Here is an 18,547-nt window from a genome sequence, read left to right as displayed (position 1 = left end):
ATTACTTTAATAAAGCGTGCGTAATACTCGATATATATATATATATGCTTTCCTCCCATCCTTGTAGAATGAAGTACCAGGGCCTGTGCCCCCCTGTCGCCCGCACAGAGGAAGACTTTGACCCCGGTGCCAAGTTCCACGTCCCAGCTAACGTGCCCTACGTCAGGTATACACATACTGTACACACACACACACACACACACACATACACACACACACACTGAAAATGTCTCAGCAGCAAGGATATATTAATATGCAAATTGACAATTGATATTTACCAGGAATTCCAAGCCGGCAGCTTATATTCTTTCAAGATAACCAATCAGTCAATAATACATACTCGGCTTCAGTAGCTGAAGCTATAGGTGTCAAGTTAAGTTCAAGTTTCAAGTTTCTTTAATAGTTGTCATACAGAAGTACAGAATACTTTTGTACAAAATGCTTCTTACTGTTGCGCTCCAGAGACTGTGCATGACAAGATAAGTATGAAATAAAAACATAGTAAAAATTAGAAGTAAAAAAAGAGGTCACAGTGTTCAGTTTAGACATATGTACAATGTTCGTAGACGTAGTTACCATACAATATACAATACTGTGCAGTGTACTAATATACAATACTATATAGTGCAAGGCATAAATGGACGAGGTGCAGTTTAGGTACAATTCACAGTAGGTGTACGAGTTGTAGTGCAAATCCTTTATCAATAAATATAAAGTGTAAGTGTGTTTGTGTGATCTAAAGTGTGGAGAGTGGGTGCTGCAGTGTGTTGTTTGTTTGAGTGAGTGTGTGCGTGTGGGTGTGTGCTGTGTGCATTTGATGGTTGTTGCATAGTGATTATTGTTCGTTTAGCGATTATTGTTCGTTTAGCAGCCTGATGGCCTGGGGATAGAAGCTCCTTCTGAGTCTTTCTGTGCTCGCCATAAGACTCCGGTATCGCTTGCCTGACGGCAGCAGTTCAAAGAGGCAGTTGTTCGGGTGGCTCGAGTCCTTAATAATTCTCTTAGCCTTCCCCTTGCACCGCTTGTTGTAAATGTTCTGGAGGGTGGGAAGCCCCCCTCTAATTGTGCGTTCGGCTGAACGTGTCACTCTTTGTAGTCTGCTACGGTCTTGTGCAGTGCTATTCCCAAACCAGGAGGTGATGTTGCCGGTCAGGATGCTCTCTATTGTACATGAGTAGAAGTTCCTAAGGATCTTCTGACTGACTTGGAACTTCCTTAGGCGCCTGAGGAAGTAGAGGCGTTGTCGTGCCTTCTTCACAACACTGTCAATGTGTGTGGTCCATGTCAAGTCCTCGGATATGTGGGCTCCGAGGTACTTGAAACTGTTCACTCTCTCAACTGGTGCCCCGTCGATGCTGAGGGGGCTGTAGTCCCTGACCCCCGACCTCCTGAAGTCCACAATCATCTCTTTTGTTTTGCTGACGTTCAGGGAGAGGCAGTTCTCCTGACACCACTGTGACAGGTTCTCTACCTCTTCCAGGTAGGCCCTTTCGTCGTTGGCAGAGATCAGGCCCACCACTACTGTGTCATCAGCAAATTTGATGATGGTGTTGTTGTTCCGCTGTGCTACGCAGTCATGTGTGTACAGGGAGTAGAGGAGGGGGCTCAGAACACAGCCCTGGGGGGCCCCTATGTTGAGCGTGATGGATGAGGAGGTGCAGTTGCCGGCTCTTACCACCTGGGGTCTGCCCGTCAGGAAGTCCAGGACCCACTGGCACAGGTCATAGTTCAAGCCCAGGTCCCTGAGCTTGGCTATGAGTTTGGAGGGGACTATGGTATTGAATGCTGAGCTGTAGTCGATGAACAGCATTCTCACATAGTTCCCCTGCCTCTTGTCCAGATGTGATGCTGCTGTGTGCAGCACATGGGCTATGGCGTCCTCCGTGGACCTGTTGGGGCGATATGCAAATTGCAGAGGGTCCAGGTTGATGGGGAGGGAGGAACAGATGTAGCCCTTCACTAGCTTCTCAAAGCACTTCATGGCTATGGAGGTGAGGGCTACAGGGCGGTAGTCGTTGAGGCAAGCGGGCGTAGATTTTTTGGGTACAGGGATGATGGTGGACTTCTTCAGACAGGTGGGGATGACGGCCTGTTCCAAGGACAGGTTGAAGATGTCAGTGAATACCGGGGCCAGTTGGTCGGCACAGACTTTTAGGACGCGGCCGGGGATGCCGTCCGGTCCTGCTGCCTTCCTGATATCCACTTTTTTAAAGATCCGTCTCACCTCATGCTCTGTTACCCTGAACACTGAGTCTCCATCAGCAGACCCCCCCCCCCCCATTGCCGTGGTTTGTAGGCTGGTGTTGTTATTCACAGCCTCAAACCTCGCATAGAAGGAGTTGAGATCATTTGCTAAGGAGATGTCACTGTTCAGTTTGAGGGGGGTTCCTTTGTAGTCTGTCATTGTTCTGAGGCCCTGCCACATGCCTCTAGAGTCAGCCTGTTCAAACTGAAGTTCAACTTTATCCCTGTAACGCCGTTTTGCCTCTATTACTGCTCTCCTGACGTTGTATCTTGCCATCTTGTGTTCTTCCATGTTGCCTGTCACCAGCCCGGTGTTGTATGCTGATGTGCGCACTTTCAGAGCCTCACGGACGGATTTGTCTACCCAGGGCTTTTGATTTGGGTAGATATTAATTTTGGTGGTGGGGATTATTACTTCTACCTGAGTACAGACATAGTCAATCACCGTTTCGGTGTATTCGTTAATATTGGCTGTGTTATCACGGAATACACTCCATTCTGTGCTTCCCAGCACTGCTTGGAGTGACTCCACTGACGTCACGGCCCAACGCTTAACCTCTCGCGAGACCACCGGCGTTCGCTTGAGACTCTGTTTGTACTTAGGCAAAAGAAAAATTGCGGCGTGATCGCTTTTACCGAATGGACTAAGAGCCTGTGACTTGTACCCATTCTTAAATTGCGAGTATACATGGTCTAATATGTTCTCGCCTCTGGTGGGACAGGTCACATGCTGATAGAAATTCGGCAGCACCTTTTTAAGACGCGCGCTGTTGAAATCCCCCAAGACCAAAATGGCCGCGTCAACGTTAGCTGCCTGGAGTTTGTTTACCTCGTCGTGAAGTTTTGAAAGTGCGACCTCCGTGTTCGCGTGTGGTGGAATGTACACTCCGATGAGGATGATGGACGTTAACTCTCTTGGGAGGAAGAAGGGTCGACATTTTATCGTGATAAACTCCAGGTCTGGGGAGCAGTGGTTAGACATTTCCTTTGTGTTGCCTAAATCGCACCACTCCTTGTTTATCATGAAGGCAATGCCGCCTCCTTTCTTCTTTAGTGACTCTAATGCCGTCCGGTCTTTTCGTAGAACGAAGAAGTGGTCTGCCGGTTCTATTGCATGATTCGGGACATCTGGACTCAGCCAAGTTTCTGTGAAACAGAGGACGTTACAATCCCGAATGTCCCTCTGGAATTGGATCCTTGCTCTGATGTCGTCCAATTTGTTTCCTATCGATTGCACATTGGCCAACAATATGCTGGGCAATGTGGTTCTGTGTCGTTTGGACCTCAGTCTGTTCCGGACCCCGGCTCTCTTTCCTCGTCTTCGCGGCGGCTTTTGGTCTTGTCCATGGCCGGCATAACAAAGGATCTCGGCGGGCCATTTCTGCTGTTCAGCGATCCGATCCAGAGAGCAATCCAAACGGTAAGTTTTTCTTAATCCAATGTCAATGATTGACTGACGGTCATACACATATAATGCACCAACAGTTGGTGCAAATAAAACTCCTAATACTATAAAAATTAACAAAATAAAGCACAGTCTCGTCGTTACCACATACCGGTGTTGTAGTCGAGTCACTAAATCTCGAATCAGAGTCGAGTCTCACGTCCCCAGTGTTCGAGTCAGAGTCACCAAAGAAGAGCCAGAGTCGAGTCCTCATCACCCTAGTCCGAGTCCAAGTCATCAAGGTTGAGTCCACTCCACTCTGGCAGTCAAAGAGCTGACGTACAAATGAAAAAAGGTCTACGTTAAACATAAATGACACAGCGGTCACCATTTCAAAAGGGAGTTTATTTACTTTGTGACACAATAAGCCAAACAAATGCACTAGCCATCAATATCTTATATGCCAAATGATTAGGGCCTATTCAAATTGTATTTATTTCATAAATAACTGTATTTATCAATTAACAAGTCTGAGTCCACATCTGCACCTTCCGAGTCCAAATGCAGTCAATGCTCGAATCCAAGTCCAAGTCTGAGTCATCAGTGCTCAAGTCCAAGTCGAGTCACGAGTCCTGAAAATCAGTCCAGGACTCTGACTCGAGTACTACAACACTGCCACATGCTGGACCGTGATAGGTTCGACCTATTAATGACATCAAACATGCAACTCAGTTTTCAGGGAAGTACAGAGAATCCCTGCCTCTCCAGGGGAAGAATGTGAACAAGGTTCTGGTGACAAGTTCTGGCTAAATAGAATAGAATAGAAATACTTTAATCATCCCGAGGATAATTTGGCACTACAAATCGCTCACAGTAAACATGTAGGTAGACAAAACAAATCACGAGTAAGAATAACAAAAGATTGCCTAAGAATAAGGAATAAAATAAGCCTAAGAATAACATACTAATAATAAACTACGGTCCGGGATTCACATTTCACATTCACATTTCCTCTGTTATGTATGTACACTCTAATATAAAATATACAGTAAAAAAATACAGAGATCTACATTAACACTTTAATCGCCAAAAACGCTGGGACACGTCTTTCCCCGCCATGCGCATTCTGCCAAAGACGCTGGACCACGTCTTTGATATCAATATTTCAAAAATCTGTGATCGAAATCATATTTCTCCCCTGGAGACTTGAGATCTACTGTTGAGCCCCTCTCAACTCTCCAACGGTTCAAGAGCGCCATCTGGTGGCCGATCGGCGGATCGCCCAGAGCGGAAACAGGAAATGGAAGCTGGTGCTCATTTCAATTAGGTCCGATCACTCGGTAATAGTCCCAGGACTCGAGCTAGACACAACAGATAGCAATCCGTTATCAATAACTCGATAAACAACATGATTTGGACGTATATACTATTATACAACCTGGAAATGGATCGCATATTTCTACATCCCATAATAGGAATATTTCTGTTCCACGCTCATCGCCCAACGCTATGAGGAAGCTACGGTAAGATTCAGCGTTATTTTTTAACGTGTTTGATACTAACTGCTCTAATGATCATATCACCCACACTAGATGAATCATCTAACGTTGGCCACGGAATTATAAACGACCCCCCCCCCCCATCCGGTCAACATCAGATGATCAGTAGTAACTTCTAGAAGCACGTCCATTTGACATTTTTTATCTCGCGCAGATTCCTATCAAACTGTATTTCATCATCAATATAATGCATTTGGGGCTATAAATCACGTTTTGGAGAAAGCTGCAGAAAACGATAAAAACATACTTATACTTTAGACCGTATTTTAGTATGAATATGTGAATGAAAAAGTATAACGTTGCTACACCCTGAACAATAGATATAGGACGTTGAATGGGCCATAGTAATGTCAATTTAGCAATACAATTTAAAAAGTTAGACAAATAGAGCTGGCGTGGGATGGTTTATTCTGAATTTAAGCCTGGCGATCAAAGTGTTAAGTGTACAGTAAGTGTAATATTGACAATGTTGTTTTAAAAGTAAAAAGTCCAGGAAGATGCTAAATGTCACTCTGTGCTCAGTGATGCAGTGAGGCACAGTGATGCATTGTAAAGTCTGATGGCTGTCGGAATGAAGGACTTCCTGTGCCGTTCAGTGCTACATTTTGGGAGTGTTAGTCTAGCACTGAACATGCTCCTCCTGTCAGCCAAGTCTGTGTATAGTGGGTGGGAGGGGTTTTCCCTGATGGCCTGCCAAATGATCTGTATGGTCCAAGTCACGCCTCTCAGAGGACTTTACCATGTTGATGACACATCTCATGTCATTCAGTCTAGTCTACTGTACAGTATGTATGACTGCGATATGTATTTAATAATCTCACGTATATGTATTTAAGGTACTTTGTGAGCTTCATTGTCCAGTTCCAGTTCCACGAGGCTCTGTGTAAAGCGGCCAATCAGAACGGACTCCTGCACACATGTGACATCTACAAGTCTAAAGCAGCTGGCAAGTTGATAGGGTAAGTCCCACACACACACACACACACACACACACACACACACACACACACACACACACACACACACACACACACACACACACACACACACACACACACACACACACACACACACACACACACACACACACACACACACACACACACACACGTTCCCCTTGCAATCAGCGCTCGTCTGGGGTCGCTTTCGGAGCAGACGCTCCTTGGCTACAACGGTGGTCAATAATTTTCGCCATCAGCGGTGACCGGTCAGTTCAGGACCGTTTACAACCGGGACGTGGTCGGTCACTCATCGGATATTTCGTCTTGTAACTCGAGACCCGAAGCACGCAATAGCTTGAGTGCTGTGACGATCGAAAGGCGGCAAATTCAACTTTCAAACAACGTATTGGTCGATGGGCGAAAAATGCAGCCCGGAGGTCGGTGTGTGGATGGGTAAAATGTGAGGGACAAAATTGCAAAGTGCTTTGGATAAAAGCCGCTATATAAATGCACCCTTTACCGTTTGTTTCCCCTGCAGTGACATGATGAAGCTGGGCTTCAGCAAGCCCTGGCCGGAGGCCATGTTCCTCATCACGGGCCAGTCGAAGATGACGGCCAAGCCCCTCATGGACTACTTCGCTCCGCTCATCACGTGGCTGAAGGAGGAGAACCAGAGGAACAACGAGGTCCTCGGCTGGCCGGAGTACGACTGGAGGCCCTATCAGAGTACGACACGCTGACACACGCCTGCCTTTTGTAGACACACGTGTGCATTAACGCGCGCCCACACATACACACACAGAGTATGCATTGTGCACACACACACAAAGTACATGTGCACACACACACAAAGTACAGTATGCATGTGCACACACACCAAGTATGCATGTGCACAGACACACAAAGTATGCACGCGCACTAGGGCTGACCCCTATTAGTCGACTAATCGGTCGAAAGGAGCCGTAGTCGACTAACCAACCTCTTAGTCGAATAGTACAAAAAAAAATATTATAATATTTTTTTATTTTTATCATTCTTTCCAAAAGAAAAGAGGCCTAGAAGCGTGGCTAACGCTAATGGCGCGCATACCAGAGGCTAAATGCCTACGAAAACAGGCACAGAGGCACTGAAAGAGGATTTCACCCGTCTAATGAACACACTAGACTAGACAAATATCGAGATGTATCCATCAGTGGAACAATTGCATGCTTTTGCAGAGGACAAGAAGCCTTCAGTCGACTCCTTCAGACATTAAGCACCCCCACAGCCCAAATGGAATGAAAAAAAATAATAATAAAAAAATAATTTACAAAATATTATACTTTTTTTTTTTGACCAATAGTCGACTAACGGCAAATTTTGGCCAATCATAGTCGACCATCCAAATCCTTAGTCGGGGACAGCCCTAACGTGCACAGACACACACACAAAGTATGCATGTGCACAGACACACACAAAGTATGCATGTGCACACAAAGATACACACATCGACGATAAGAGGAAATGCATGATGGAAACAGCACATTTACAATACTGTAGGAAAGTTTTGCTGCTCCATACTATTTGTGAACTCGTGTTACCAGACGAGACAGACGGACCTGTTGCAGACGGAGACATTGATTCTGCTGTTGCTCTCAGCTGAGGGGGAAATCAATCCCCCGTCCTCCCGATCACCCCGATTGATCCCTGCTGCGATGATGTGTGGAGATTAGAGAGAAGACAGACACAGAGAGAGAGAGGGGGGAGAGAGAGAGAGAAAGACACAGAGAGGGAGAGAGACACAGGGGGAGATAGATGGAGAGAAACACACAGGGGGGAGAGAGAGAGAGGCGGAGAGAAAGATAGAAACACTGGGGGGGGGGGGGGGGGGGAGATGGAGAGAAACAGGGGGAGAGAGAGAGAGACATAGAAACACAGGGGGAGAGAAACACAGAGAGAGAGAAACACAGGGGGAGAGATAGAAACAGACAGAGAGAGCATGAATGGTGTTGAGGGAACAAGGGATATCAGAGAACAGGAGAAGGGAACTCGACATGAAGAAAGGAGATAAAGAAGGAATACGGAGACAGAGTGACCTTGGAACAAAATGTTTACTTCAGACTGCAATGCGTCAAGATACAACCGTCGTCATGTACTGTTGCCTCAGCAGGAGATTTTGAGCGTCAAGCATTCTGGTGTAAATTTCTCACCAATTTGTGCCTTTTATGCATTCATTTATGGTGAAAATGTCTTAATTTATGTAAAGGAAGAGACAACATTCGGGTACCCGCTGACACTAATATAATGGAATATAAATGCAGTAAGGCTCTGAAATCGTTGGTTAATTAATATATAGTTACATATTAGTTTACATATTTTGGGGAGGCTGGGGGGGGGGGGTTGTCTTTCATATTAGCTATATTTTTTGAGAGGGACGAAATTGACCTCTTCTCTCAATATCAAAGTCCCCTGAAACTGTCCCTAAATCTACGGCCTATGGAGGACACATTATTCTGTATATATTATATTTATATATTTTTTTTGAGAGAGACGAAATTGACCTCTTCTCAATATTGAGGGGGGGGGGACATGTCCCCTGCAACCGTCCCTAAATCTACGCCCTATTGTTGCATGTGTTGTAGGCACGGGTCCACCCAGTCCGACGGGGCCCCCCGCCACACCGGCTCCTCCCGGCCACGTCAAGGTGGACTTCCTGGGCATGAGCTTGTCCAGCACGCAGGCCGCGGCGGGCCAGTGGGTCCTATTGGTCCTGGGACTGGTCCTCCTGCTCTCCACCGCCATGGCCACCTACTTCTACAGGAAGGCCAAGCAGAAGCCAGAGAAGTCCTTGTCCACGATGGAGCTCAAGCAAAAAGACCAGTTGGCTAATTAGCGAACGTGACTAACGGGTTGATTAAGAAGCAAGGCGTCGCGTACTGTAGCTATAGCACAGCTCACCAACCTCAGTGTGCAATGTCTGTGTTTTTATTTGATTTTTTTTTGCGTGTGTACTGTACGAAGTACTGTACGTCCGGTTGGGTTTTTGCTTTTCTCTCCGTGGTCTTCTGCACCCCATACCAGCCCGCGTCTTGTATATTTATTGTATAAATTTGGAGTCAAATTATTTTGGCCATGCAAGAAATACAAAGTAACAGTTTTTGTAATTTATTTGTACTATTTGAATGCTGAAGGGAGGGGAGGGGAGGGGAGGGGGGGCGGGTGTTTCCAATGAATGTTTGTAAAGTCTTTTAATTGAGTATGCATTTTGGGAATGTTTGATTTTGGGTGAATACTTTTGCCTTTGTAGAATAAAGAGATATGATGTTTCTTGTATCATATTCCTTTTCCTTTCCGGGGGGGGGGGGGGGTCAAGTAAGACAACACGCAGAGTCGACAAACTCACTCACTCACTCCAGGCAACGACTTCACATCACTTACACACACGTGTTTTTTAAAAAACAGTTTAATTACATTGAAACTGCACAGTTAATAAAAAAAAAAAAAAAAAAGAAAAAAAAAAAACCCACAGAGATGCACTGGTTTCAACTCCATCCCTTTCTTCTGTCTGAATGGAGCCTCTGTCTGTGAAGCTCTCTTGTCTGGACAGTCTCAGTACACAGAGTACCTGTGGGACACCGTGAGCGGTAACACAACACTACAGTACGGTCCCGAGACAGAACATTAGTCCACTGTCTCTCCCCCGTCTGTCGACCGAGAACGGCCCGGTCTATTTCCAGTGTTGCAGGTTGACCACGACGGCCCGTTGCCATGGCTTTAGGAGGAGGGACACGTTCCTAATGGTAGCTTGCCGACTTTGTAGAAAAACAAACAAACCGTAAAAACCATGGGGACGGCGACAGGGAGAGAGAGAGCGTGATATAAAACCATGCGAGTTCTTTAGGTTATTCAGAAAGATGCATTCAAATAGTTCATGGGATCCGATTTCACGATGGTCAATTCAGTATCATAATTCACACTTGATGCCACTATATACACACACACCTTGTACTGCATCCATAGCTCACCAATACCATGGAATGCTGGTAGACACTGGCTGCGTTCACACTGCAAGCCCAATTCTGATTTAGTGCTCAGATCAGACTTTTTGTTTGGCTGTTCACATCGTTCCCCCCCCCCCCCCCGAATGTGGTCAAGATCAGATTCCAGTGTGAACTGGTCACTGAACTGACCCGGATGCGCAAATTAACAATAAAAGGAGATGGGAGGTAAAAGAAACTGTGACAAATGTCACTCTAGAGTGACGTAAGATTCGTATGAAAGTCCCACATATGAAAGTGGTCCAAATCAGAATTGGAAAGATCAGATTCCATGTGATTTGTGCTGTTCACACACTGTCGTGAAAAGAATCGGATATGAGTCACATTATGAGCCTGCAGTGTGAACTTAGCCAGATACAGTTTGGTCAAATATTTAGTTCCAGTGTTGCGACTCCCTATATGTGCGATTACTGTAGGCTATCTAGACAGGTTCTTTACTGTAATCACATAATACAGTGTAATAAATAAGAAGCATAATGAGCTAACCGAGGGTTCAAGTGCACTCCCGCCACCAAATATTGCCTAGATCTGAAGATAGATATGCTAACTACCGCTCTCTACTAGCACTACTGGAATTCGCTTAAGTTAGCATCAAGAGGCGAATTTGCTGCAAGGAAAACCACAGCCACCCCAAGCTAAATTGTATTCAATTTGTTACGCACCGATAGCCAACTCGTGTGGCACGACGACCTGTGCCTTCCCAGTGTGCTTTGTGTCCGCTCCCTGATAAAGATAAACCGCGGAATTTGAAGGATACACCGGCAAGTAAGGATGGGCAAAACTCAGAACATTGCTATATATATATATATCAGCTAGATATTTGCAGGTCGTAGAAGGCATTCATTCCAAAAGTTACACTGTTGATTCATGAAATGTCTGAGCTTCCACGTTAACGTATGGTTTGGTTTTCACTTAATAGCGAACGTGACATAATTGTGCGTGACAAACAAGCGAGGTAGCCGGCTGCTGCTGTCATTGCCAACAGCGAACGCTGGCGGACCAGGCTAGTGAATTCCCTGGAACAAAAGCATTCCTTTGCGAAAGTTACATCTGTTCTCCCAGCTGTTAACAGACTGTTATGCTACCTGGCTAGCTACAGTATAGTGAGCTGTACACAGCAAGCCGTTCAGTGGTGTAACAGTTAATAGGGTGCCCTCTCAAAACACTGCGGGTACAGTATACACTATAGGTGCCAGTAAAGACAAGGGGAAATATTTTTTTCGCATAAACTATTCGATTAAAAAAAAATTATTCCCATCCCTACCGGCAAGTTCCGCAAATCAGGTCAAAGCTCCCATGAGGAATTGTGTTCGCCGAGCTAGGCTGCTTACGTTGTGCTAAACATTGATTCAAATAAGGCACTTTTCTTGTTAACTCATAACAAAAGCAGGTTGCTGGTCAGTATGTGGTTAACCCTTCGATGCATAACCTATTCAAACTATTTTAATGCACAACATGGGTTGTTGTACCACACTACAGAAGGTTAACGTTTTCACTACCACACCACAGAAGGTTAACCCTTTCACTACCACACTACAAAGAGTTAACGCTTTCACTACCACACTACAGAAGGTTAACTCTTTGTAGTGTGGTAGTGAAAGGGTTAAGTTTCAACAATCATACTATAACCAGTGACCATCTACTTGGGGGGACAGAGCCAAAAAGTACATTTACAATCACAGAAAGAATCAATGGACTCATTCCCTTGAGATTAGAGAGAAAACAGAAGTGGATGTATGGTAAATATACACGACGGCGGCTGATCTTGCTCAGAGGATTTGGATGAAATTGGCAAAAGAATGTAAATATATACGCAGAAAAGGCAGACTCCGGTATTCCCACCACAAAGAGTAAAAACAATTCAAACCGATACTCTCGACGGCGCCCCCCCTCCTCTTCTCTTGTTTTAAAATGTACAACACTGCATTCGTCCAAAAATACTTTACAAATTACAATCTCTGAAACAAATCATTTTGGCATATTGCACTAAAAAAAAAAAAAAAAAAAAAAAAAGACATAGCGTTTGAATGAAATCTACTTAGGACCTCGAGACGTACAGTAACGTTCCAGACTGATTGCGCTATTTATTCACAGATCGTGATATCCGTGGTGGAGCGGAGTCCATGGTTTCCCGGGAATTGCACCCTCCACCCGATACCTCCCCACCACCACCACCACCATCACCCAGCTACAAATGTTCTCTCTTCGCTTGGGCCAATGTCAAAAAAGAGTCAAAAGGGTTTTTGACGGTGAAGAGTTTCAGCCAGGGTACCGGGCGGGCGGGGGTCAAGGGTCAAGGCGGAGAGAGAGGGGGGCTCAGTAGTAGTAACGCTGCATCTCCGTCCAGTTGGTGATCCAGTACTTCTTCTGCGGCTCCTCCGACTGGAAGCCCAGGTTGAACTGGTAGCGCTCGGCCCTGCGGATCTTTACCGCCTGGTGTTTTGGCATTATCCGGTAGTAGACGGCCCGCTTGAAGAAACCGAGCTGGGGGGGGGAGAGAGAGGGAGACAAGGGGTTAGGAGAGGCTGCTAGCTTGACCGCTACGAGGTTCACGAGGGCTTGAGGAGGAGAAGAAGAAGAAGAGGGAGAAGAAGCATTTAGATTTCAGAGGCTAAAGGAGACAAAAGGCTGCGCTCACACTGCACGGCGAAAGTGGCCCCCGGTCTGGTTTATTTTCACATAAGACTCCTGATCGTTTAAATTCTGATTTGGGCCCACTTTCATAATGTGGTCCTACTGTGAATCAGATTCAGGTCTGATTTACAGTGATTTACACTTCCGACGACACACGCTGCGCCCGGGAGGAGCGGGATCGGAACCGGGAACATTTCGATTACCAGACGACCGCTCTACCTCCTGCGCCACTGTCGCCCCCCCCGATAATGTGAACTGAGCACTAAATCAGAATCGAGCACTACGGCTTGCAGTGTGAACGCAGCCAGAGACAAGTTGAGGCAAGAGAGGATCATCAGAGGGAACAGGCGATCAGTCTCACGACAGAAGCTCTGAGGAAAGGGACCGTGTTAGCCTGAAAGGGACAGTGTTAGCCTGGGACCGTGTTAGCCTGAAAGGGACAGTGTTAGCCTGGGACAGTGTTAGCCTGAAAGGGACAGTGTTAGCCTGGGACCGTGTTAGCCTGAAAGGGACAGTGTTAGCCTGGGACAGTGTTAGCCTGAAAGGGACAGTGTTAGCCTGAAAGGGACAGTGTTAGCCTGAAAGGGACAGTGTTAGCCTGAAAGTGTTAGCCTGAACGGGACCGTGTTAGCCTGAAAGGGAAGCAGAGCGCTGGATAATGAGCTAGAAGAAGCTGAATTAGCGGAGACAGAATTAGTAAGAAAACACAAGTAAGCACAACCCACAATTTAGCCCTTATTCAATACCCATTCGAAGGGATTTCATTACCCAGGGGGCCCTAGTGGTGTGTGCTGGCGTGTGCGCCCCTCCCCCCCACCACCCCCCCCTGTTGTAGAGGGGGAGGTGGCCAGGGGGAGGGGTCTCAGTACTCCTCGGTCAGCCTCTCCGTCTCAGACGGCTGGATCTTCATCTCAGCCTTCTGCGCCTTGGCCTCGTACATCTCCCTCCTGCTGGCCCTTCTGAAGAAGCCACACTGAGGGTGGAGGAGGAGGAGTAGGAGGTGGAGGAGGAGGAGGAGGAGGAGGGGGTGGAGTGGGTGGAGGATGGGGTGGAGGAGGGGGTGGAGGAGGAGGAGGAGAAGGAGGGGTGGAGGTGGAGGAGGAGGAGGAGGGGTGGAGGAGGAGGTATAGGAGGAGGAGGGGGTGGAGGAGGTGGAGAAGGAGGAGGAGGAGGACCATGGAGTAGGGAAGGGTTAGACTTGTGGTTTTCAGTTACAATATAAAACTTCCATCTCCATTGGAAGAGCAAAAATTGTCGGACAAAAAGAAGAAATAAAAACTAGTTTTAAGCAAAATATGTGCTTGAAACATGTAAAATAATCTGCCATGGCAAGATTTCTTGAAGTAAAAGTAAATAAGTAAAACAATTTGGATAAAGTGGATACAATGTATGTTATGTTTACTGCAGAGTGGAGGGACTGGGAGACCCATGTTACTGACCAGACACTCCATATACCAGTCAACACTTTATCTTAACAAAAAGTACGACTTGCACCGTTAAGTTCATGTTCACTGAATACTCGCATTAGAATTCATTAAAGCTACAGTACATGAATATTTACAAATCCATCCAACTGACAAGCAAATAGACCGATGACGAATGCTCCGTCGCTTCTGAACGGATGGGATTGAGAGTAAAATGTCCCTCAACATTGGCGGCTTTTTACAGTAACACACAACGTACGATAAACGTTGTTCATAGTTGATGTATGTTGAAAGACGAGGATGGAGTCATCCCATATGGAGTCATACCCATATAACTCTGATAACATGTACAATAGTGCTGTATATACCATATTATATATTCATATTTACTGCACATACATATATATCCATAGCTGTCTGAATATACCTGCATATCATCCTTCTATATACCTACTTATACACCTGCATATAACCCATATAACTCTGTATGATAGCATGTACATTAGTGCTATACCGGATATTAGGGATGGGCATTTTAAAGAAAAATCCAGATCGATTGATCGCATGCTATACTAGATTGATCGTGTATTACTCGAAAAGGGAAAAAAAAACATTTAAATAAAAAAAATATTAGATTTAATGTTTTTATTATTAATTTTTTTTTTTAACTTTTTTTTTTCATTCACGTATATATGTTTAAGGAAACCAACAAACAGTTATAATCTTACACATACATGTGAACAGATATGTACATTTTTTATTAATATTTTTTTATACAAATTGATCATTCCGATTTTTTTTATTTATTTTTTTAAAGCTACGAGTACTCACGCCCATCCCTACCGGATATACATATATTTATTCTTACTATATATATATATATATACACACATCCGTCTGTACTACATACCTGCATATAATCCTTTTTATATGTATGTCGATACTATATATCTGTAGTACATATCCCTTACTAGTTACACTGCTGGCCAGTATGACTTACTACCATAGTGTCTTTATACCTGCATCACTGTACATATTAATACTACAACGCTGTACATCTGATTAGCACTATTACTCAGTAGCACTCATTTATACATCTTATACTCAGTTTGATCACCTGTATCAGTTGCACTTTACTGTTACATTTGCACTCCGGTTGGATGCCAAACTTATTTCCGTTGTACCGTACTTGTGCCGCATGATGACGATACATTTTTCTAAACAAATCTAATCTAACGATGACCTCTCTGGATCTCACCTTCCACAGTATCAGGCTGATGACTCCTAGCAGCAGGATCCCCGCTACCGCGGCCACGATGACGATCCACAGCGGGATCTCGTAGGGTGTCTCCTCTCCGAGCACGGGGTCGATGTTGACCTGGAACTGGGGGGGGGGGGGGGGGGGGGGGGGGGGCGATAAGAGTTAGTTCTTCATTCTCATCAGGGGTGTAAAAAGTACCCAGAAATTATACTTAAGTGAAAGTATGGGTACCGTCTCAAAATCGTACTCAAGTAAAAGTCAGAGTATCTGGCTAAAAACGCACTTGAGTAAAAATAAAAAAGTCCTACTTTTAAATGTACTTAACTCTTTCAGTGCCACTCACGAGATTTCTCTGTTTTTTTTATAGGTGGTTGCGTGCCACTCACGAGATTTCTCGGAATTATTATAATTATTTTTTTTTGCGATCTGAAAAGTTATTGCATCACCCGAGCCTACCCGAGTATAGCCGAGCTGCGCCGGTGATCACTGTGGAAAAAAGCGCCCCCTGTCGTCTCCCAGATGACATAAGTGATTTTGGAATGGACTCAATGAAAATGAATGGGGAAAGAAATCCGGTACTCCACATTTTCCAGTTCACTGATCCAGCCGGGGTTACCACAGTTAATTCTGGAGCCTCAGATCCCCGCGGATCATAGAGATCTACTGTGTCGCGTTGGATCCATACACGTATAGATTTTTTTGTATTTTATTTTTTTATTATTTTTTAAACAAACATATAAACAAACATGACAACACACGATAAGATATACAAGCATTAATTGTCAGGGCACATCCAATGAGATCACCTTTTAGTTAGTTGTCTTATATAAGATATACCCATAATACCTGTTATCTAAAAAAAAAACCTACACACATATGCTCAGCTCGAACCCCCCCCTCCCGGACCCCACCTTGAGAAGTACCTCCACTATCCCTCGCACCTAACCAGACACTACCATTATAAGCTAGCTTTTATTCTCTCCACCACTTCTAACCACATTGACATTTTGGATTCATTGAGACCCAGAATTCTTGCTGTAGATATTTCATGGTAAATTACATCGAGATATGTAAGAAACCAAACTTTACGGCACATTTTTTCCGGTTGGAACCAGCGTGATGCGATCAGCTTTTTGGCTACTGTGATACCCGATAAAACCAATCTCTTTAGCTGTGGATTCACTGCAAACTCAAAAACATCATTCAATAATAATACCGAGGGGTGTACAGGTATATTCCAAGATACGAGTTTTGATATTTGTTGGGTCACATCTTTCCAGAATGCCTTAACTGGTGAGCAGTCCCAATACATGTGCATAAATGTCCCTTCGTCCCCATTTGTACATTGGGTGCATTTGGAATCTTGTTTAAGCCCCATTCGGCACAGTCTTATAGGAGTCAAGTATGTCCTGTGAATATAGTTAAGATTGATTTGTTGATGATCCGGGTTCCTTGATGTAAGTCGGACATTTGCCCAGGCTCCTTGCCAATCAAAGTCATTTTCCAGGTCTGTTATATCCCTCCTCCAGACAGAGTCAAGTTGGAGGGTTTCATACGAGGACGTTAGTAATTGATGATAAAATTCTGAAACAAAACCTCTCGATGTCTCTCTTGCGTAGAAGAATTTGTGGTATCTGTGGTGTATAGATTTTTTTGAATGGTGATCAGGAATTGGAATATACCAGTTGGATACCATCTGATGTCAGGTAAGGACTCTATGTTATCAGTGGTAGGATAATCGGAGTAAGTTTGATGAAGTTATAAGCTGTTTTGTGAAATGTCTTCTTTCGGTTTCACTGTAAAACTCCGTGAGGAAATCAACGGAGCGATTATCAGTGCGCGGCCGTAATGTGCTTGCGTGCACGTATAATATTGATCATCTAGCGTTTATTTGAAAACGATTCATAAAAAGGCCGACGAATATCAACATCGTGGAATATTCCACTAAAAGACGATTTTCATAGAATGCTCCAGAATGAGCTGTTTTTTATATCAAAACGGGGGCTTTTCTAACTGCTCTGAAATGGAAACGACGCGATAAAAAAACAATCTGTCTCCACAGCACTGACTGGAAAATAGTCTTTGATAATGCGATGGGCAGATTAGACACATAGCCATAATTTAAAACATAGATTAGGCGATATTAACGTTAACATTGGCACCGATGGTGGCATTCAAGCGGTAAAACGGAAAACCAGGCGTGGCACTGAAAGAGTTAAGTACTATGTTGAAGGCAGAGGTTCTGTGTAGGATTGTTAGTAATTGTCTAACTGCATATATAACTGTTTCCACTAGAGGGCGCTCTAGGCGGAGACACTCAGGAACACCCGCCAGGTGGCGAGTATAAATAGTGGTGTCTCCTCCCACTTCTTTCTCTTCCCCCCAGCCTCTCAGTGAGAGAATACCTGTAGTGTTACTGCTCTGCCATGTGAATAATAAACCACGCCAGTTAAGGCTCAAGATAGAAACCATGCCTCTTGACCACATTATTGTCGCCCTATAGCCGAATTCTGTTAACATACTAAAAAGTAAAAGTAAAAACTTATTTTATTCTCATTACCGTCCTCATTTACTGTCATCCTCATCAATATCAATATCATTGTCACTGACGTCGGCTCAAAGCGACAACGCGTAGGACTTTTTGCTTTGGATTTTGCGCCGAAACGTTATCTTAGTGCTAGGCTGGTAAAGCTATGCCTCCTAAAGTGTGAAAACGGAAGTACAGGAAGTACCGGCTACAGGCTTTCCGGTTTCGACAAAACAATTATAGAAACGTGTGAAGTGCACAATATTTCCTCGTTTAAGCCACTGTACCGCTTTTCCTGAAGAATATACTACATGACCGGGACGTTCTAGCTCAGGATTCGGGAAAAGTTTGGTCCGTTCGGAGGCAGCTTCCAGGGGAAGTACATACACCGGAAATTCTACCACATTCACACTTTCGGCCGTAGTGCTTTACCAGTCTTTATCTCACGGAAGAGATAAAACTGGGAACGAGGTTATCTTAGTGCGGAACACACTGAGTCACACAGTCTACCGTGAGTGAGTTTCACTGACCAGTGT

General features: G+C 44.8%; 2 protein-coding genes across 2 annotated transcripts in view; one reads left to right on the top strand and one right to left on the bottom strand.

Annotated features, from left to right (window-relative positions):
• Positions 1–9,300, top strand: part of ace (angiotensin I converting enzyme (peptidyl-dipeptidase A) 1) — a 74,233-nt gene extending 64,933 nt beyond the window's left edge. The window contains 4 exon segments of the mRNA XM_084322796.1: positions 68–166; positions 6,024–6,146; positions 6,667–6,854; positions 8,750–9,300. Of these exon segments, the coding sequence (XP_084178922.1) occupies positions 68–166; positions 6,024–6,146; positions 6,667–6,854; positions 8,750–9,000 (661 nt within the window). The 3' untranslated portion in view covers positions 9,001–9,300.
• Positions 9,301–12,509: 3,209 nt separating this feature from the next.
• Positions 12,510–18,547, bottom strand: part of LOC311235030 (integrin alpha-3-like) — a gene marked incomplete at its 5' end in the record, with an annotated part of 68,498 nt that continues 62,460 nt past the window's right edge. The window contains 3 exon segments of the mRNA XM_084322342.1: positions 12,510–12,649; positions 13,568–13,772; positions 15,482–15,607. Of these exon segments, the coding sequence (XP_084178468.1) occupies positions 13,662–13,772; positions 15,482–15,607 (237 nt within the window). The 3' untranslated portion in view covers positions 12,510–12,649; positions 13,568–13,661.

This window comes from Notolepis coatsorum, assembly GCF_963971535.1.
Source record: "Notolepis coatsorum genome assembly, chromosome: 10".
NCBI classification, from domain to species: Eukaryota; Metazoa; Chordata; class Actinopteri; order Aulopiformes; family Paralepididae; genus Notolepis; species Notolepis coatsorum.
Note: the sequence above shows the minus strand (reverse complement) of the source record. Positions and strands in the feature narration are given on the sequence as shown.